The sequence below is a fragment of the Mixophyes fleayi genome, chromosome 2, assembly GCF_038048845.1.
Source record: "Mixophyes fleayi isolate aMixFle1 chromosome 2, aMixFle1.hap1, whole genome shotgun sequence".
Lineage (NCBI taxonomy): Eukaryota > Metazoa > Chordata > Amphibia > Anura > Limnodynastidae > Mixophyes > Mixophyes fleayi.
The window spans coordinates 172,223,242-172,246,934 of NC_134403.1; the positions used below are offsets into that span (position 1 = coordinate 172,223,242).

At 41.2% G+C, this 23,693-nt stretch overlaps 1 protein-coding gene across 1 annotated transcript in view; it reads right to left on the minus strand.

The window, feature by feature from the left end:
* Positions 1-20,539, minus strand: part of CASTOR2 (cytosolic arginine sensor for mTORC1 subunit 2) — a 137,854-nt gene extending 117,315 nt beyond the window's left edge. Inside the window, exon 1 of the mRNA XM_075195000.1 lies at positions 20,157-20,539. Coding sequence (XP_075051101.1) covers positions 20,157-20,269 — 113 coding nt within the window. The 5' untranslated portion in view covers positions 20,270-20,539. The remainder of the gene's footprint in view (positions 1-20,156) is intronic.
* Positions 20,540-23,693: the final 3,154 nt, after the last annotated feature.

Consider the following 23,693-nt stretch of genomic DNA (forward strand, 5'->3'; position numbering starts at 1 on the left):
CATCTGCTGAAAATTATTACAAGTAACAGATTTATCCTAGCAAGAAAAGTAAATCAATGTAATCTTAAATCAGTAATTGAACGTGAATAATGCTGAATAAATTAACTAAAAAAATTATCTATCCAAGACCTACATTTCTGAAAACCTTGACCTGAGGAAGAGATGTATGGTTTTTTGCTCAACAATTAAGATTTTTGTTTTTTAACATTTTTATATTGTGAAATTTTGTGGGATTGACAATGAAAACCTTTGAAATATAGATGACTAAATTAGTTGAAAAAGTGACTGGCCAGTTTATACCCTGTCAGCAGCATCCAAATGCCATGTCCTTAACTCGAAATATACTATATGGACAAAAGTATTTGGCCACACATGTTAATTATTGAACTAAGATGTTTCAATCAGACCCATTGCCAGAGGTGTTTAAAATCAAGCACCTAGCCATGGAGTCTCCAGTTGCAAGTATTTGTGAAAAAAATGGGTCCTTCTGTAGAGCTCAGTGACTTCAAGTGTGGTACTGTGATAGGAGGCCACCTTTGCTATAAGACAGTTGGTGGAATATCCAACAGCAATGAAATTTCACTGTCAACTGTAAGTGATATTATTAGAAAGTGGAAGCGTTTAGGAACAACAGCAAATCAGCCACAAAACGGAAGACCATGTAAAATCCCAGAGCGGGATCAACAACTGCTAAGGCGCACGGTGCGTAAAAGTCGCCAACACTCCACTGCATAGCTGAAGAATTCCGAACTTCCACTGGCATAATTGAAGCACAAAAACTGTGCGGCAGGAGCTTAATGAAATGGGTTTCCGCGGCTGAGCAGCTGCATGCAAGCATCACATCACAAAGACCAATGCCAAGTGGTGGATGGAGTGGCGTAAAGCACAACGACACTGGACTGTGGAGCAGTGGAAACATGTTCTGTGGAGTGATGAATCACGCTTCTCTGTTTGGCAGTCAGATGGGCGAGTTTAGTGGATGCCGGGAGAACGTTCTCTTTTTCAGGCTTATCTCCAGTGAAGGGCAATCTTAATGCTTCAGCATACCAAGTCATTTTGGACAATGCTATGCTTCCAACTTTGTGGCAACAGTTTGGGGAAAGCCCTTTTCTATTCCAACATTACTGTAACCCAGTGCACTAAGCAAGGACTACAAAGACATGGTTTCATGAGTTCGGTGTGTTCTGTTATCACTGCAAAAGGGGGACCAACTCCATATTAAAGTATATGTATTTGAATACAGTGTCATAACAGTCCTTGTTGGTGTAATAGTCAAGCTTTCAAATACTTTTGTCCATATAATGTATTTTGCACCAAACAAAAATCATAGCAAGTGGTAAGCTTAGAAGAGTTTTTTCAACTATTTCACCTACCTCTAATAATAGATGTATTCATGGAAAAAAAAGTGTGCTCCATATTTTATAATGTAGTGCAATGTCCTGTAATATATGTTAACACAAAGTTTTTCATTCAGCTTTACAGAATTTTACGCATTCAATCTATGTTGCCATGAACTTGGAGCATTTCTTACTACTACACTGTGATATGGACAAAACTAATCAGCTACAGCTACAGTACCTATTGTTTTGGAGTAAAAGAATTACAAAGTATTGAGGCTGATGGAGAAAAGCTCCACAATGTAGATTGATCTATTCCAAAATTAGAAAGTAAGCATTAAAGACTTTTGGGCATAAAGACTTTTGGGCAAAAAAAATCCATTTAAAAATTTCTATATGCTCCCTTTGCAGGTATGATTAAATAAAAAAATAAACACAATTTTGATGATAGCATCCACTTATTTTTGGAAAAGATGGCTAAGGCAGTGGATTCCAAACTTTTCAGTTCAAGGCACCCTTAGGGTCTCCAAATTTTTTTCAAGGCACCCCTAGGCCAAAATAATTACCAAGTAGTCCCCTGCCTTGCTTACCACTGGCCCTGGCCGAGGCACCCCTGTGAGATCACCGAGGCACCCCAGGGATCCTAGGTGCACAGTTTGGGAGCCACTGGGCTTAGGAAAAAAAAAAGGATACATTTCTTGGATTTAGTACTACTGTGGTAGCAAATGAAGAAGTGGGCTGAGTAAGAAACTTTTTTTTTTCCCATAACCAGACAATACACCCACTGCCTGCATACATTCTACATGTGTCTTCATGTTTTTTTGCAAATGTAAGAATTTCATAAAACCTAGAAAACGATAGCTAATCTGCTAGCATTGAAGTCAATCCCTCAAATGTTGTTGGTCCCAGAAGAACTATGTCCAGACATAGAACAGAATAGATGCTAGTAAAACATACCTTGGAATGTAAACTTTATAATTATACATATTTATCCGACTATATCCGACTGAAATACAAATGTGCTCACAGTCCACATGAGAAGATATATGTAAGGAGAAAAGTCTGTGCAGTTCCAGGCATGTGATCGGCAAGTAAAGTCACCCTAACCTCCCAATTGTTTTGCTACATTGCGCATGGTAGAGGGAAAATGCATAAGCTAGACAAAGTTTTAGGTTAATAATTTAATTAAGTACCCCATGTGCCTATAGCTATACCACTGCAACCATACCTTACATTAAGGAAATGGAGGATGACATGAGTGGAGAGGAGAGAGATGCAGTTTGTGTTAGACAAACTCCATGCAAATTATGTCCTTATGATAAATAATTCACATTAATAAAATTAGCAGGTAAACTTTTGAAATGTGACAATTCTTCAAATAATTAAATAAAAAGTAGTTTGATGTATGAAAACTTGACTTCATAGAAGTGTGTTTCAAGGTACAAATGTTCTGCATCCGTTTGAGATAGAGCCCTTATGTTGTCGGTCCTGGCTTATCAGAACTAGCCATTGCTAATTTTAACATGTTTCAGGCTATAGGTTACTTGCCATTGGTTATCTTAAGAATTATCAAAATGTCACAACAAATGAAGTGTATGCAAACACTTCCTCATATTCGCTAACTCTCTGTATAAACAGCATGCAAAGCAAAGTCATTTTCATCTCCTCTTGCCTGGTAACCAGTGCTTAAACCAACTTTACAATGTGCTGACCTTACCAGCATGCTGTTTTAACTCTACAACTCCTGGGTATTTTACAAGCTGAACCTTTAAAAATGAGCGCAGTCTGAAGGCTTAAGCCAAGCAATATACTCATCCAAACTACCATGGACAGATTGGTAATAGGCTATATCAGTAGGCCAGTGGCAGATGGGGCAGATTGCTGTGCATTATTTTAAAACTTTATATCTGTTCAATATATTAGTGGGCAGTGCTGACATTAGTCTGCGTCCTGGTAGCGCCCATTATTATATGTGCTGCATATTGCAGATCAGCCCCACCCTCTCCCCACACTCCCTGCCATCGGTGGTGTGCTTACAGTGTAGCTGGGGTAATTCATGCACTACACCATCCCAGTACCTCAGTAACGAAGTGTGCTAACCTCCTCGAATCAGAACTCAGTACACACTCCTCTGATGCTCAACCTCACGTGCCTGAGTGATTCAAGGAGGAGGACGATGAAGCATAAGAATGAGGAAGGAGGAGGATTACGGTAACTCCATCCCCCGGCTCTCATTTCACTGCACATAGAATTGTATGACTGTGTTGTGAGCGCCTTCCATGACACAGATGGTGGGAACTGACGTATTGGTCCATTATGGTGGAGGGAAAAGAAGACATGCGGTTGAAGGAGAGAGATAAGGTAATATGTAAACCACTCTCATGTGTATACTGTGTGTGTCCCACCCATGCTGGTCACTGGGACGCTCCCTGTGTTGTGAGGCGGTCACTGGGACGCTCCCTGTGTTGTGAGGCGGTCACTGGGACGCTCCCTGTGTTGTGAGGCGGTCACTGGGACGCTCCCTGTGTTGTGAGGCGGTCACTGGGACGCTCCCTGTGTTGTGAGGCGGTCACTGGGACGCTCCCTGTGTTGTGAGGCGGTCACTGGGACGCTCCCTGTGTTGTAAGGCGGTCACTGGGACGCTCCCTGTGTTGTAAGGCGGTCACTGGGACGCTCCCTGTGTTGTAAGGCGGTCACTGGGACGCTCCCTGTGTTGTAAGGCGGTCACTGGGACGCTCCCTGTGTTGTAAGGCGGTCACTGGGACGCTCCCTGTGTTGTAAGGCGGTCACTGGGACGCTCCCTGTGTTGTAAGGCGGTCACTGGGACGCTCCCTGTGTTGTAAGGCGGTCACTGGGACGCTCCCTGTGTTGTAAGGCGGTCACTGGGACGCTCCCTGTGTTGTAAGGCGGTCACTGGGACGCTCCCTGTGTTGTAAGGCGGTCACTGGGACGCTCCCTGTGTTGTAAGGCGGTCACTGGGACGCTCCCTGTGTTGTAAGGCGGTCACTGGGACGCTCCCTGTGTTGTAAGGCGGTCACTGGGACGCTCCCTGTGTTGTAAGGCGGTCACTGGGACGCTCCCTGTGTTGTAAGGCGGTCACTGGGACGCTCCCTGTGTTGTAAGGCGGTCACTGGGACGCTCCCTGTGTTGTAAGGCGGTCACTGGGACGCTCCCTGTGTTGTAAGGCGGTCACTGGGACGCTCCCTGTGTTTTAAGGCGGTCACTGGGACGCTCCCTGTGTTTTAAGGCGGTCACTGGGACGCTCCCTGTGTTGTATATCTGTCAGAAGTATGGGGCAAATTATGCAAAATAGTATAATATTTGGTTTGTCTTACATGTAATACATTTTGTATAGAGCATTTATGGAAGTATTTTTGTTTAATTCAAAGAGAAAAGTATCTGTTGAATTGCTGATCCTGGTGTTAATTTATAGTAATCACAATAATATTTAAAAGTATGTGTTTTTATGTTTGAAAGCCATGCTTGCCTACAAGCAGAATTACAGAGGGCATTGGAAAGTTGATACCTTATTAGGGGTAGGACATTCCTACCGTTATGGCTAGGACAAACTAAAGATTTGGATACAGGTAGGCAGATAATATTTATGTATTTTTTATACTGTAAGGAAGAGTTTAAAACCAGTTTAAGAATGACAGTGAAATAGATCCCCATAAGAATGATCTATCTTACCGTGTTTTATGCTATAGCAAGGACTTCTCAGACTCACATAGTATCACTACCAGTGTCGGACTGGGGCATGGAGGGCCCACCGGGGAACTGCAACGCTAGGGGCCCACCAGAGGGGGTGTGGCCAACCATCAGCCAGGCGAGACCAGACACTAGAGGGGGAGTGGTCAGCCCACAAAGGACAGCTAGCACCATAGAGTAGTATATAAAGAATGCAGTGTGTATATAAAGAGTACACAGTCTTGACCTGCAGCTTAGATTGGGCAGAACAGTCACCAAAAATCGGGATTATCCCACTAGACCAGGCTTGGCTAACCTGTGGCACTCCAGGTGTTGTGAAACTACAAGCCTCAGCATGCTTTGCCAATATATAGCAGCCTATTGCTGGAAGGGTATGTTGGGACTTGTAGTTTCACAAAGCCTGGAGGGCCACAGGTTAGCCAAGCCTGCACTAGAATCAAAACATTTGACAGACTGTCCTACTTGTTCTTGTCACTTTTACCACCCGTGGCTGCTGGTTTCTTTAGTTGCGACTTGTCTGGATCCTGGAATGTTGAGAGCCCTATTTGGAATAAATAATGGGTACATTTAGAAAATTCCAACCAGCCCCGGCGTTAAATCAATAGGACCCACAATTAATACTTAGGCCTTCCTCCAGCCCCAACATAAAAGTAATCGTATTACCATTTATTAAACCTATTTCCCTCCATCCAGACAGCCCCTGCAATAAATTAATCACATTTATGTATAATAAATATACCTATTTCCTGCAACCGTCACTGCCATTAAATAATTCATATTCACATTTAATAAATATACCGCATGATCCTCAAACTCAGCTCCGCATTACATTAATAGCGCCCAAACCACCCCATCTTAAATTAATAGTCCCCACTATAAAATTAAATTGCCCCATCTTCACCCTACAAAGAAAATAGCACCCATTATTTAGCCACCACCTACCACACACACATTACCACAAGCCCATTGTGCCATCACACACACATTACTGTGCCTCTTCATCACCATGCTGTGCCTCCTTATGATCACACTGCGCCCTCCATGCTGCTTTTGCCCCCCCTTCATCACCCTGTGCCATGCTGCTTTTGCTCCCCCCTTCACATTCGGACATGCTGTCTGTGTTCCCCCTTCACTCTGCCATGCTCCCCCTTCACTTACCTTTTCTATCTGCTTCTTCCTTTTCTTCTCTTCTGTCTTGCCCGTGCTCCTCACTGAACATCGGGCGTGATAACGTCAAGCTCGACATTCAGTGTGAACGGAGCCGGCGCCGCAGTCACGTGAATTTTTTGGGTTTTTTCTCTCTCCCCCAACCAACGAAGAGGGGAGCTATTCAGGGTCGAGGCCTACCGTGGGATAGCCCAGTGACGGGCCAGTCTGACCCTGATCACTACTGTGCTAACTCTGAACTCCCTTGCTGCTAGATTACAATGCACCACATATTTGACCAATGTGTGTACTCTACCCACTGGTGGGATTACTCTGCCTACTTATGTTTGCTCCACCTACCAGTACAATGCTTTGTCTACTGTGAAAGGCTACACTACCATTCTGTGTCACATTGGCCTCACCTACGACTGTTGTGACTAGGGATAACAATGTGCTAACCCTACCTACTTTTGTGTTATCCCCACCTATGTGAAGCCAGAAGTTCTTTCAGGGACAATTTTATTCCCAATCCACCCCTGACTACTATTGCATTATATATAATCAAAATAGAAATGAACAATTTAATCATAGTTTAGTGAACTCTTAATATACATAATTCACAATGGAAGATATAATAAATATAATAAAGAGAGATTATCTAAAAGTATGTTTTACCTACCTGTGTCTAAGTGACAGTATTTGTATAAACATGCCTGGTAGATAATTATTGTTTGGATGGCAATTCACTGTGTATATACTACCAACTTTCTGATGCAACCAAATAAGTACACTAATAAGGAACTTGCCTTAAACAAGCACGAAATGTCTGCTCACATTTACATATTGTCTAGAAAAAAAGTCATGTATTTATAAAGGTGGCCACGCACACACACGATCATGCCAAACAGCCTGATTTGGGACCATGTTGGACACAGTAAGGCCAAGGCCATAAAGGCCCCATTTGTTAAATTCATCACAAAAAGAATCCATAAATTGTAGACTGCCTGAAAGCTAACACACACTATATACAATTACACTGGATATATCAACATCATTTACTTATTTATATAGCACATTGTTTGCAGCCTACACACAGCTATGTCAAGCCAATTTGGTGACATGTGAGTGACCGGATTAAGAGACAAAAATAACCAAATAATAAAGTTAACAAATTTACAAAGTGAATATTATTTCTAGGCAAACTGCTGAAACTTTATCGGTTTGCTCTTTTGGACAACTTATTTTAGTGACAATTAAATCAGGGAGAAGAGCTCTGGAATTACCTGTGTGTTTATTTGGCTCACTGACTTTAGACAATATATTTCCAATAAATCCAAGGTATGGAAAAACCAGCACCAAGAGCTTAGAAATAATATCAATAATCCATTTATTTAGCCCATAATATATAAGAGAAGGGAAAATGCCCATAAGCAATAAAATTGTTTTTATCAGTTTACTTATTTGAATAAATTAAAAAAAATATTACAAATTTTAATGTGCAATTTTCTTTGCACTTAGTACATAGTGTACAGTACTATGGAGCGAAACGGGAGAGACTTTCATGGCAGCTCGGATCAGAACAATAGTCAATACACTTCCGTATGTATAGATGCCTTTTTATAAGGAGTTTTGACATTGGCGTTTCTATTTTCCAGCATTAACTTTACACTGATGGTTGGATGTCACCTTGGTTGTGATACTATCTAAACTTGTGTTTTATAATAAGAATATGCGGGAATACTAAATATACTGAAAATTATATCTATTATATTATAAATCTATGTAGGACTTCAGTGCCATCTTGTTTATGTGTAGCTTCATTAGATCTATAGATTGTAAGCATGCAAGGTCATTGTTTGCAGCCTACACACAGCTATGTCCACCCACTCTACCCACCTTCACCTATACTCTCCAATCCACCTTTAATTCATTCTCTACAGTAACTGAAGACGAAGTCTCTACACTCATCTCATCATCTCACCCTACAACCTGTCCCCTCGACCCTATTCCCTCCACTGAATGCCCATCTCTATCTCACCTCTTCAACCTGTTTCTCTCCACTGGCACATTTTCATCCTCTTTTAAACATGCGCTCATCTCACCAATTCTAAAGAACCATCTCTCGATCCATCCTCTCTCTCCAACCACCACCCTATTTCATTCCCCCCCTTTGCCTCCAAACTACTTGAAGGATTAGTGCACAAATGCCTGTCTCACTTTCTCTCATCTCACTCCATTCTAGACTCTGCAACCTCCGGCATTCCTGACACACATATATCCACACTTCAATCCATCCTAAATGCTGCTGCAAGACTGATCTTCCTCTCTCACCGCTCCGCATCTGCTTCACACTTTGCACAATCCCTACACTGGCTTACTGTGTCCTACCTACAAAAGCACTCAACACCCCCAACCCTTCAAATCAAAATACTCTCCCTCCCACACTCTTAGATCTACCTTTTACCTGCACCTTGTCTCGTCTCTGGTAACCACCTCTCACTCCCGCCTACAAGACTTCTCCCGGCTGCTCCCCACCAAGCCCAATCAGGCTATCCCACAGCCTTCAAATATTTAGATATGATCTAAAAACCTCTTTTTTTAAAGCTTACCTCATCTCAGAAGAAACTATGCACACTAATACACCCTCATAACTGTCCCAATCTCCACTGTAAGCCACACTCGCTCCTCTTCTTTCAGCTGTTCCCTCTTCCATTTAGGATAAAAGCTCTCTAATGAGCAGGGTCCTCCATACCATTTGTTCTTATGTCTGCATTTATCTTGTCTACCTTGTATGTCCTTGTTTTATGTATGTCCTGTTTTCCCTACTGTACGGCACTGTGGAGCCTTAAAAATCTACGATAATAATAATAATAATCTTACCTGTTTGTCTATCTGGAAATACCCAGTCTTGTTTTATTACTGTGTTTGTTCGTAACTGTAAAGAGCTGCAGTATATGCAGGCATTTATAAGCAAATGTCAATGATAAAAATGATATTTATAAAGTTACAACGAATGGTTACTTCATTAAGTACCAGCTCAATTTAACACATAGCCCTGGAACAGAATTCCAGGATTTTTCTAATTTCATAGCATGGAATATTAGCTTTCTTAAATTAAACAAAACAAAAAAATATTCCCACTCAATGATTGGTACCACTGTTGCCATGAAAGACTGCCTCTAATTGATAATGATATACAGATACCCTGTGCAATTAAATATATTTTACGGATATCAAACAGTGCTCATATTAAGGTACCAAATGTGTGCAAACAACAAAAGAAAGGCCTTGTACAATTACAAGCCTGAACTGTTGACTCCATGAAGCACTAATCAGTTGACTCAAACAAATTTTGCCACATTCTTGTTTTCTCATAAAGGTTAAACATCAGAAATCGGGATTCATTATAGCAGGCTTTGAATTCTCCTACCTCCAGTGTCCACACTATGGGGTATATATACTAAACTGCGGGTTTGAAAAAGTGGAAATGTTGCCTATAGCATCCAATCAGTTTCTAGTTATTTATTGTTCTACAAAATGACAGCTAGAATCTGATTGGTTGCTATAAACAACATCTCCAATTTTTCAAACCCACAGTTTAGTAAATATACCCCCATGTGTTTTTTAGTGCACTACAACCACACCTTTTTTACATTGACAGAATTTAAACTCCTTGGGTTACTGGCAACCATACACCATATGTGAAAAGTTATGGAGAGTTGTGCCTCCTCTGGCACTACTGTTGATGTCAGCTGTTGGTTGGATGATGGTAACCCATCTATTTACTCTGTAGAAACCTTACAAGCAACAACAGTATCAACTCACTGCTACCAACCAGAAGAGCACCGTTAGCTGTATGTTATTTGGGTGATAGCACATTCTTAATGCACCAGTCTCACAATTGTATGAAAAGCACAATTGCTGATACTAATACATTAATCACAATATGCCTGACAGGCACCATCATGTTCAAAGTCACTTAAATCTTTTGCTTATACTCTCTCTAAATTTAAATCTCTGGTCTATTGCTACCTGCTCACTTGTTCAAAAGCTTTGTCTGCACATATACTGTACTTGATTGAGCAGTCAATTACATAGGAATGGCAGATATACGTAATATGCCCCGAGAAGAGAGTTTATTACTGTGTATGGCACTAATCATTCTATTATAGAGCCATGTCAATTGAGTTCTTATATGAACATGTAGTAACCTATTAACAATCTGATTTTTTTTTCTCTGAGGTCTGGCTCCCCCACACAATCTGAAATCAGCTCCAGAGGATGTGTAATCAGATCCCAGGGGAACTGTCCTCGGGCTGCTGCTGCTGCTGAAGCTCTTTGCCTCCTGGGACAAGAAGAAAGCACTGCATTTCCTGAATTAATATGAATCCAGGAGGTGCCATCACAAGTCAATCCGGCAGCCACTGTACTGTCGGGGCGCAGGAGAGGGCAACTGTGCAGCTACATGCCGCAATTTGACCCGGGGATTGCTACTGCTGGACCACCAAGGATGGGGAATTCCACCAGCAACACAGCACTCTGGTTCCCATGAAAGTGAGTCAGAGTGGTGGCTGAACTCTGGCGATAGAGTCCTGATCCACAATGGACCGCTTGGAAATAAATTTTATACATCACTACATTTTACATTCAGCACACAGCATTTCAATTGAATCCCATTGACGATGCAACATTGGCCAATAACATTTCTCACCATTTTGACTACATGGAGGGGGGATCTGGCCACAAAATATTATATACACACATATATAAACACTATATTTATTAGGTGCACCTGCTCGTTAATGCAAATATTATTATTATTGTTTATTTGTTAGGCGCCACAAGGTATCTGCAGCGCCGTACATGGTACAAACAGTAGACTATACAGGGTAAAACAATACAGAACAGTAAACACAAAGTACCAGAACTTCAGAAACTCCAGGCAGGCAAATACTGTAAAGACGGAGCGGAAGAACAGGTCTGTAGACAGGAGGGGAGAGGGGCCCTGCTCATACGAGCTTACATCCTAAGGGAGGGTAGACAAAATCAGGCACAAGAGGGAGCCAGTGAAGCAAGGGGGAGAGAAAAAGGAGCCAGTGAGAAACAGAAGAGGTGAGAGGTTAGGTGGATGGTAGGTAGGCCTTAAGGAACAGGTGAGTTTTAAGTGCCCGCTTGAAGGAGCACAGATTGGGTGATAGAGGGATGGAGCGAGGGAGGTCGTTCCAGTGAAGGGGGGCAGCACGGGTGAAGTCTTGTATTCTAGAGTGGGAAGAAGTAATCAGAGTGGAGGAGAGGCGGCGATCATTGCCTGAGCGCAGGGAACGGGCGGGAGTGTGGATGGAGAGGAGGTTAGAGATATAAGGGGCAGTAGACTGGGAGAGAGCCTTGTAGGTGGTGGTGAGGAGTTTGAAAAGGATTCTGTAGGGGAAGGGGAGCCAGTGTAAGGCAAGACAGAGAGGGGAGGCAGAGGAGGAGCGGCGTGTGAGGAAGATGAGTCTCGCAGCTGCATTAAGTATAGAGCGGAGGGGGGCGAGGTGGGAGCAGGGGAGGCCAATAAGGAGGAGATTGCAGTAGTCGAGGCGGGAGATGATGAGAGCATGGATGACAGTTTTGGTGGCATCTTGAGAGAGAAATATCTAATCATGCAGCAGTAACTAAATGCATAAAAACAAGGTCAAGAGGTTCAAATTGTTTTTCAGAATCTGGAAGAAATGTGAGCTAAGCGATTCTGACCATGGAATGATTGTTGGTGCCAGAAGGGGTGGTTTGAATATTTCTGAAACTGCTGATGTCCTTGGACTTTCACACATAGCAGTCTCTAGAGTTTACAGAGCATGGTGCGCAGAACAAAAACCATCCAGTGAGCGGCAGTTTGGTGGGCACATGTGCTTTATTAATGAGAAGTCAGAGGAGAACTGCCAGACTGGTTCAAGCTGATAAGCAAAGGGACAGTAACTCAAATAACCATGTGTTACACAGCAGTATGCAGAAGAGCATCTCTGAAAGCACAGCACAACGAACCTTGAAGTGGATGGGCCACAGCATCAGAAGACCAGAAATATTATATTATAGAAACATGACTAAGTTTTTCCCCCTGTGCAGCATTACTATACATTTACAGCTAGGTATATGAACTACATATAACAAATACACAGGCTGCAATGTAACGGCATGTTAAATGATTGAATTGCTGTCTGCCCCCCGCAGACAGCCCATACACCTTCAGCTCTATGCAGGGGCAGATCTAGGCAACTGCTCTACCCGGGGCGATTTTTAGGGGGGGCGATTTAAGCCCCGCCCCCTTTCTAATTTCTACGGCTGCTGACGGCTGCACAGTATGTGCAGGTCCGTTCAGCATTGGCAGTGTGCTGTCCCGCTGCTCTGATTGTGTTTAAAACACAATCAGAGCAGCCGGGCAGCATACTGTCAATGCTGAACGGACCTGCACAGTGTGCAGCCGTCAGCAGCAAGCCCCTGCTAGGGGGGTGCGATCGCCCCGATCGCCCCCCCCTGGATCCGCCACTGGCTCTATGTTCCCTAAATTTCACACCCCACAGACATAACCCACTGCCTGCAATATCTTACACTAGTGCCTCTGAAGTTGTCTGCAGTGCCCCCCTCATCAAAGCTCATAGCGCCACCATCTTTTTAGAGACCACAAGCCAACTTGACTGCTTCCAGTGTCTGGCTTTAGCTTTCACATTGTAGGGCATAATGCACGATGTGACTCCATGCTAGTTAAGAAAGCATGAGCCTTGATGCACATCTTCCTTCACTTGTGGCCATGAGCCACTGCAAATTTATTTATTTATCCTGTGATGTAATGATGCCATAAGACTGAAAGAAAAACAAAGGAAATAAATAGGGGATCTGCATAGTCCAGTAATACCAGCGTAATGAAAAAAATAGCCACATTTAACATATTTTCTTATTATTGTGGTATTATTATAATACCAGTATATATGGCCCATCTCTACTCTTCTAACTGATAAACTACGATTGACCGCTAGAGCACCACAGTTATAGAAGACTCTCCCATACCCTTTTTGTCTACGTATTGTCTACACATTGATATAAGGCCAGGCAGACATATAAATTAGGAAAAGGAACAAGAATGTAATAATAGATGAGAAGTTATTTTTGTTAAAGGAAGAAAGACTTTCACCATCCAACTGTGAAAAGGATTATTTTAAATAAGAACAATGCAAATATGTATACTCCCACAACGAAAAATATTGTCAAACACTGGGGAAAGATTAAGAAAGGGCTGACATCTCTCTATCCAAGCAAAATAAAGGGCTCCTGGCATTAACAATCACAAATGTTAGCATGCCAAAATAGCGCATACATACATGCATTTTCTGGTTACATTTGTTGAGGGAAACCTATTGTTTTCCAACTTCCTGCACAATAAAAAGCTGCAGAGACTAAAAGGAGAAAAGTGAAAAGTTGTAGAGATAAACAAATACAGCTCTACAATAAAGGAATATTCCCTCATAACAATGAAGAAACAAAGAAAACATTTTTTGTATTTGTATAAACATTTTCATACAAAATAGATACACTAAAAATATCCCCACAACTTACCAAATTTACAAGCCATGGCTTGGTTATGCTATGTCTAATGACAATAAACATAAGTGGAGAAACAAAAGTTTGTCATTGGCTTAAAGGGTAATCCACTTAAACATGACCGATGTCCTCCAATTGTTATTTCCATGGTTACAATGGTTTCTATGGAAGGTCAGTTATTCACAAATTACCCAATTTTCTTTTTGAGGTTTCAACAGGCAATTTCAGGCAGAAAATCCTATTTCAAGTATCATGAGTGATTATTTTAATCTGTAATAACCCAGCATAATGATTGTCATCATGTTCCTTATTCAACTAACCTTTCCAGCCTCCTTTCCTTTATATTGGGGAGCAAGGAGTGTATTTATCAAGACCTGTCTTTAATGTTAAATTCTATTACAGTTTATCATAGTTATAGAAAAATCTTTTATTCAATTTGTCATTAAAAGTTTGCCGAAGCTCTGGCTGGCAGCGGAAAAGATGCCTTGGCGCATGCATTAGTTGGCTTGCACATGTGCACTGGAACTTTATTTACAAAACAATGAAAAAAAATGCTTTCCTTGAACAATAAAGCATTTTTTCTTCACTCTAAACCTGGCTATTGCCACCAAAAGATGGTGACAGCGATAGAACAGCAGCGGTAACATTCTAATTATAAGTTAGACAAGAGAAGATTTTCTATCACTGCGATAACCAGCAACATAAAATCTTCATAACGATGGGTCTTGATAAATAGAAGCCTAAGAAGCACAGGGTACTACTGATGGAGGGAGATGGAGTGATTGGCAGCAACACTTGCATAAAAGCATGCCATATTAATATTATTCCCAAGCTCTGTCACTTACATTTATGCATGTTACCGTGACATATGGAAGAAGAATTAAGGACTGATTGTTATTACTAAATCTTACTGTGTTAATTACTATTATGAAGTCTTTCAGAATGAACTAGAAAATGAATGATTTAACTTTGAACAACAAACAAAGTAAGGGACAAGAGCAAGACGTTTTTTTGAGGGGGGAGACCATTGTGGATTTCACATGTAAAATATAGAGTAGACTGATAATTTTGTGTTTTTTCCCTGTGATCAATCCCAGAGTGAAAGCATTTGTGGAATAGATGACGTTACATCACATTGTGTACAGACAATACATTATGTGTGTATTTTATATGAATCTTGCTGTAGAATAGTTTACAGGATTGTAGAATAAATATATGGTTTAAATGAAATAGCTTTAGGGCACTACTTGGTGGATTATCATTTTTTTTTGCATTACGGTAACTCTTTTGGAAAATATTTCTTGGTTGCGGGGGGCGGGGGCTTTGGGGAGTCCAGCTTTAATACCCCCTTCCAAATCCAAACATACCAGTGAATATCATTCCCTAGATCAGAACAAATTCACAAACTAAGAAGTATGCAAATCTGAAGATTATTTTTTAAGGACACATATCATTTATTTATATAGTGCCACTAATTCCGCAGCGCTGTACAGAGAACTCACTCACATCAGTCCCTGTCCATTACATATGACTTATTACAAGTAAGGTGTCAAATATAATCTCCAAAACACACATGCAGGTTATATTAACATACCACAAAAGCAATAATAAATAGCTGTTGAATATGAAGCAATAGCCTTCATGAATAGCACATTCAAGTGAGAAAAAGACTGGATTAATAACATTAGGTGCTCACTCTGTACGCCTCTGGTTTTATTGCTATCAATGTCACAAATTAAAGGCGTTCAGAACACATTAACAACACAGTTCTTTGTATGTACATGCCCATGGTTCATTAACTAGCATATTACTACATAAATGTGGAGCATAATTTAGTTATGAATATGAACACAAGAACAAATTATACAAGGAAAACATAGTACACCCTTAATAACGCAATAACCACCCACTGAATATATAACATATCGACACACAGATTTGATGGACAAAGTTGGTCAAGAACAGTAGTAAAAATGTGATCACATTATTGCTGTGGTTGGAAAACATAGTAGGCTTTTGACCACATCGGCTTTTGCGTGCTGTCATCAGCCAACAAGCAGTTTGCATGGGGCCCCCAGCATTAGAGTCATTCTGTGCAACCCATGAATGACTAGACCTATTTGGTTATCTATGTATGTCGCTCAACTGGCCCAATCAATAAACAACTGGATCTGTTGCCAAATTAATTGATTGCCAGGCATGGGGGTATTTAACATCTTATACAGGTGATAAAGTAGCATCAAAATACACACACATCAATAAATAAGTCCACTAAAAAGCTGTGTTAATTTACCAATTGTATGACTCCTTCATTACAGGAAACAAACAGGAACAATATTGTCCAGAAATTTCTCAGAAACACACGTGTAATGCATAGCTGCCTACTCACCCGAAATGTCTGAGATACTCCTGAATTTTTGGGAATTCCCCTGGACTCCCAGGAGAGAAGGGCAATCTCCTGGGTCCAGCTCACCCCGTTGGTAAAGTGGGTGGGGGCAGGGCTAAACACGTCATCCTGGAACAGCCCCACTCATTGATAGGCTGAAATTGACGAAAATTAGCTGGTGGCGTGGCCTAACAACGCGATTCATGTGGTCACGCCACCATGATGGAGTCCCCTCCCGAACAGTTGGCTGCAAAAGTATGGTTTAGTGACCGTCTCAAAACCTGGAATCTTTAGGAATCCAGCGGATATAATAACATTTTGTTTTCAAATTAATGCCCAGTATTCTAGAATAGTTTACACAAATAACATACATGCAAGCAATAATTAAGGGAGCAACACTTGCAATTGTAATGGAAAAAATGCCCTGATGTCCAATACAATGGACATCAAAATCGTTAAGGCCACAAACACATGCAATCATAAGTCACAACAAGAGAACCTTCCACCACCATTTAAAGTTGGTTAATAATTTAATTTGCTAGTTCTGTATTAGAGATTCGGCATAGCCCTGAGAATAAAGGCTGCATGTAGCAGCCCAGGAGGCTCCGGCTTTGGAGGGAGAAGGCAACTTAAGAAAATACTTTACTAGTTGGTATAGCACCATTAAGTACATAGTAGTCAATGAATATTCTTTATATACCGTACAGAGAATGTTTGTTCAAGTCGCTGCCCCCGTGGAGCTTGCAGTCTAAAATACTGCCAGACAAACACACACACTAGGTTCAAATTTGGCCAAAACCAGTTAACCTATTGGACTGTGATATGAAATACCTGCATTAACATGGGGAGAACATATGCACTCTGCACAAATATTGCCCTGGTTGGAATAAAGGCAGTAATGCTGATCACTGAGTTACCCAATACACAGCTACTATGCTGCAGGGAAGTATCAATGAACAAATTTCTAACACTCTGTTAAAGTGAGAATAAAAACAAGGTTTTAGTTATGCTTTTAACTAGTGTTGTCTTTCCAATACCCATGAGTAGAAGATCTTTCCATTAAAACTCTAAATTGTGAAAATGTCCATTGAATCAATGTTTCACTATCAACTTGAAACTTTATCAAAATATTGACTTATAGTAACTTAACATTACTTTGTAGCATTATTGGGAATGCTCTCTCTCTTCAATTATATACATGTAAATATATATGGATAGATAAATAACAATGTAATGTTATTGTGAATCTTGGATAGCAGCCATAAAGTTTTTTTTTAGAGCTGCATTTCAACACTTGTTTGAATGATTGAAATCTTTACAGCTCTTTATCAAAAAGGCATAAGCCTCTAGCTAAACTTTAATAACAGTATTAACTCTCTTTGTGACATTGATGATTTACATACAAAGTTTTTTAAGAGGTCTCCAACAGGATTGTCAAAATGTCTATCTAATTAACAGGAACAATAATACTACAAAAAGCTTCCATCTTTCAAGAAAACAGAGTAGATATATATATATATATATATATAGCATTAAGGTTCATTTTTCTACCCCAAGACCTAATTGGTTTCTTATTAAGGATTCTGCCATCTTTACTATGCCCAACCCATTTTCAGAATAGTAAAGCTGGGTACACACTACAGAATTTTCCACCAACTTTTTATGTCGATCGATTTTACATGCGATCGATGTTCCGATCGCTCGGTCCATGGACTACATACACACTAGCCTTGTTTAGGACGATAAAAGGAAGAGCAGACGTCCCTTTAGCGACTTTTTACAGCCATGTTGTCGTGAGCAATGACTAATTTCGTACTCACTGTTGTGGATCGGTCAGAAGTTTATACACACTACACAACGGAAACGTAAACGGAAATATTAAACGGTACGACCAACCAAATGAGGCGATAATCGTCCATTTGGGCAGACTTTCGACCATCGTGTCACTGCACACACTGACCCGACTTTTAAACGAGCGGTCGTATGTCGGCTGATTGAGCCGATTATTGGACGAAAACCATGTAGTGTGTACCCAGTTTAAGTTATAAGGATATTGGAAAGCACAAGGCTGTAGCTTGAAGTGACTTCTAATAATTTACAATAGAGGTATGCATTATACTTTATAACACACAGGGTTTCCTAATAAACAACAAAGCGATAACTACATTAGTTTTCTACAGATATTATTTACAGGAGATTATACATATATTTTTTCACTTTTGTGTTATAAATAGCTAACACACATTTCAACCCAAATCACATAAGCTAATGGGATGGTAAAGAAAAGAAAAATACAAGGCCACATACATGCATGCTAATTAAACTCAACAAAGCATTATAATAAAGTCACAGCCTCAAAAAAAATACATAAGCGTTGTTATAAGTCTGTTATATTTACAAAGCTTAATACAAACAAAAAAAGAAAAAAATGAACTGCCTGATCTCTTAGTGGTTAATACATAAAAAAAAACAAGACAATTTAATGGACATTTAGTACGCAATGTTTAATAATACCCTGTATTATTCATGTTTTATGTGAGAAATATGGCCATTCATTGGCAGTTTGACACATTTGTTAATTCGGAGGATCTATGCCATTTTTCAAACTCAGAAATAATCCAAAAAGTATAGTAACAAGTCACCATTGCAAAATGTAAAGTGTTGTACACAAACAAATATACCGCATGCTGCTAATTTTGCATACATGAAAAAATCCTAGGCCTCTATCAGACAGCTTCGTTTTATGATAGATATTGAAGAAACAATTACTTTTTTCATGCCCAACACTTTGTAAACATCCATTTAATCCAACATGCAACTAAACAGATGAATGACAGAATTAAATCAAAAAGGTAATGTAGACTTTTAACCTGTCCTAAAAAATCTTTTGTTTCTAAATACAGTTTATATGCAGTTATTTGAATGTTATCCTAAATAAAACAACATACATAACTAATTACACCTTTTACATGCACTGAAATGAGCCAACTACCAAGGCACACTTAAAAGGTAAAAGATTTAACAGCTATTATTAAATAATTAAATGAAGCATTTAACTCCAGATAGGCTGACTGTTCTTTGTGCCATTGAGGGAGCTGCAAGCAGTCACACACCTAATTTTTACACGTGGGATTTACACAGTTGCATCCCCCCCAGTACACAGGGAAAGAAAGTAAACAAGGGTCTGGAATAAATTACTTTGCAAACAATGGCAGTGCTGAACCACTGGGGAGACAAAAGATCCAAATAATATCTGTGCACATTTCAGCAAGCTCTAGATAGGCTGCCACTCCCCCTTATCAAAACCAAGCCATTGTTTCAGATGGAACCTTGATCCTATATGCAAACTTTATCCATGTTTCCCTTAGTTTCCATTCAATTGTGCCCCTTGTTAGTGACCTATGGAACAATGAACACTAACCATTAAGCTAACAACACAAGAGCTTGAATAGTCAGCTCTAAAATCTAGAACAAATAGGTTCATGTAGCAGCACCGCTATGGTAGATGTACATCAGGCCTCAAAAACAAAATTTGCTGCAACACAAAAATGCATAAATAATCCAAATTAACATCCAGACCATGTTTACTGCACAGAGACCTACAGCTGGAGAAAAATATGTCAGTAGGGACCCAAGGATGCCCAATCCCCTATCCAGATGCCAGAGTATGAGTATTTACAAATAAATCTCAAAGCATCTAACCCCCAAATTACTATGAGAGGTTTCTGTATTCAGTTCATCTGCTCACAGCACAAATTATTCCCTTTGGTATTATTTTATACTTTTATTTTCTGGTGAAAAACAACACCTGTTCCATTCATTCACTGTGCAATCTCCTGCATCCCAGCACCTAATGACGGTCACAGTCGCCCTGTGGGATTCAAACAATTGAATAACATGAAGTTGTTTTTCTGAGGTTTTTCTGTACATCCAGCACTATGGAATCAACCAGTGAAAACTGACCCAATTAACCAACACTGTGTCATTCTCCCTGTGCAGCCACTTACCTTGTTTTGGATGACAAAAAAGCAAGTTTTATTAATCCATAGGTGAAGAACTGGATGTTTTCCTTGGCTATGCTGGCCACTTTTAGCCTGTGTTCTAGAATATGCAGTTCCATCGTTTTCTTCTTCTCATTTGTAGATCATCTATAGAAAATATTGTTGTTTGTCTTTTGTGTTAAATTTGGAGACCTTCTTCCTTTTGATGGTAGAGCTTTAGGGAAAGTAGAGAAGGAGCAGAAGATGGAAAGAAAGAGGGGGGATTAAAAGGAGAAGCGGAGAGGGGAAGCTGAATGAGTTCAGGAAGACTCGAACAGCAGCGGCTCCAGAGTGCAAAAAGCAGCTGGTGCTACACTGTAACAAACAACTTGCCACTCAAGCCGCGCGTTACTGCGCATGTGCACTGGCACTGAGGCATACTGGGAAGTGTAGTCCTGTTGGGATGATAGGCTGGTTTTGTTTGTGCCATGTACTTGCAATCATTTTGTTTATCATTGCATAAAATATCGCAATTTCCAACCGCTGCGAGGCCAGTTACTTGAGAAACAAAGCATTTAATTCGCAATGCATCATCAATGTTTATATTTCGCAACGTGATGCATGCAATAGTGAGAGCGTGATTTATTCTGTTTGAATGAATGACGGTGCACTTATGAGAAATAAAAAAAATAGCGAAAATGGAAAACGTGACATACGGTAGTGATTGTACAAGTGGTATACATTGAAATGTGTTGTTCTTTTACCATCTACTGTATTAAAGCGCACGAGATGCGATGCATTTTATATACTGCAATATAGTTCAGCGCTCTAACTTGTATACTGTCCGTGTATACTTTGCGTCTTGTTACAAGTAGGCCTTCACATACAAAAAAACTGGTCTTAAACCCAGGAGGTAAAAATGTAAAAAACGTGCTGTTTTGGTTTCATGGGACACTAATGTATTTTGATTCTCTAGACATCCATTCAAAATGAAGGTAAACATATTATATGTCTTATGATGTACGCAATGCTGCTGACCCTCCACTGAATAACATTTTTTACAACTGATGTATATGGGTTTACAAAAATAATAAAAAGCTGCATTACCACCTAGGAAAATGTTTTATTAGGATTGCCCCTCCCCCCTACACTTATGATTGGTGCTCCAGGTTGAACTCTTCCCCCATGCTTTTAGTCTGGGGCTGTGGTAAAGCAGTTTAAATATATTCCTAGGCTCAGGACTGGAGTGTGTGCACCCCCATGTTTCTTATCTTGTGTGAAGTGGGGGGCGGAATCATCTCCTCTTGGTGTGTGGTGCTGATCTGTGACATCGGGTGGGGTACATTTTTTTGATGCACCTAATTCCGACACTAGGTATAGCGACCAAAAAATGCTGATTACTATATGCCCCACATGGAGGAAATACAGACTTACCATAAAGCACACACACAACATGTCCGACACGCCTGATATAAATTGTGACCGGAGAAAATGCCGCCAGTGGGATTCTCGCCACTTAAAATGGCTACAGTCAGATTGCCGGTTTTAAGGGGGCAATGGCAGGACCCGGCGCCTGTATAATGTGGAACCCCTAATCCTAACTTTAAACCTAATCCTAACCCTAAACCTAATTATTATTATTATTATTATCGTTTATTTGTTAGGCGCCACAAGGTTTCCGCAGCGACGTACATGGTACAAACAGTAGACTATACAGGGTAAAACAGTACAGGACAATAAACACAAAGTACCAGTACTTCAGAAACTCCAAGCAGGCAGATACAGTAGAGACGGAGCAGAAGAACAGGTATGGAGACAGGAGGGAAGAGGGCCCTGCTCATTCGAGCTTACATCCTAAGGGAGGGTAAACAAAGTCAGGCACAAAAGGGAGCCAGTGAAGCAACGGGGAGAGAGAAAGGGGGCAGGGGAGAACCAGAAGAGGTGAGAGGTTAAGTGGATGGTTGGTAGGCCTTAAGGAACAGGTGAGTTTTAAGTGCCCGCTTGAAGGAGCACAGATTGGGTGAGAGACGAATGGAGCGAGGGAGGTCGTTACAGTGAAGGGGGGCAGCACGGGAGAAGTCTTGGATTCGAGAGTGGGAAGAGGTGATCAGAGTGGAGGAGAGGCGGCGATCATTGGCCGAGCGCAGGGAGCGGGCTGGAGTGTGTATGGAGAGGAGGTTAGAGATGTAAGGGGCAGTAGACTGAGAGAGAGCCTTGTAAGTGGTGGTGAGGAGTTTGAAAAGGATTCTGTAGGGGAAGGGGAGCCAGTGTAAGGAAAGACAGAGAGGGGAGGCAGAGGAGGAGCGGCGTGAGAGGAAGATGAGTCTTGCAGCCGCATTGAGAATAGAGCGGAGGGGGGCAAGGTGGGAGCAGGGGAGGCCAGAAAGCAGGAGGTTGCAGTAGTCGAGACGGGAGATGACGAGGGCATGTATGATAGTTTTGGTGGCATCTTGAGAGAGGAAGGGACGGATGCGGGCAATGTTATGGAGTTGGAAGCGACAGGCTTGGGCAAGGGATTGAATGTGGGGGGCAAAAGAGAGAGAGGAGTCGAGAGTGACACCTAGGCAGCGGAGTTGGGTGACAGAGAAGATAGTGGAGTTGTTAACAACGATAGAGAGGTCATGGTGAGAAGGGAGTCTGGGTGGGGGAAAGACAATGAGTTCGGTTTTGGAGAGTTCGGTTTTGGAGATAATCTAATCGAATGATAACCTAATAATTCGATTAGATTATACTGGTGGTGGGTCCTGCCATTGCCCCCTTAAAACCCGAAATCTGACTGAGGCCAGTTTAAGTGACAAGAATCCCACTGGCGGCATTTTCTCCAGTCGCAATATATATCAGGCGTGTCGGACATGTTTGTGTGTGTGTTTTATGGTAAGTCTGTATTTCCTCCATGTGGGGCTTATAGTAATCAGCATTTTTTTGGCGCTATACCTAGTATCGGCATTATCTGCATCAGAATAATGACTACCACCAGTGACATCATAGCCCAGCTCCACACTCCCAGCCCATTACCAACATGAAGGAGCAGCAGCCGGAATCTTCACCGGTAAGAAGCTGACGACCGCTGCCCCTTCATGTCAGCTCAGGGAGCATAGTGAGGGATGCAATGGTGAATTAAAGATACTGAATGAGTGATATTAGGCGCTCCCTAACTCTGGCTTCCATGGCAGCTGCCAAGGTTCACCTAGTAGTAGTGCTGGCCCTGCCACTTTATGTGGATTTTAATGAATCAGCACCTAATATGCAATAGTAATTGTTTGTAAAATATCATCAATGTGATTTTCAAATACAGAATTACCTGTTATCCTTATACCTAATCCTGGCAGCACACATTGCAATATTTGCAATTAACGTGATACCACAGCATGTGCCCCCAAAGATATCCCATGTGTGATAATCAGGCGCGGGCTGGCAAATCTCTGCCCGGGAGGGCGCACAGACGGCCGCATCGCTTGTTTTGTGATGCTGCCGTAGGTAATATGCACGTTTTTCTTTAAACAATGTGCATCCACGGGGGCGGGGTAGCCTGAAAAGGGGTCAGACTGAGCAGCCCGGGGGACC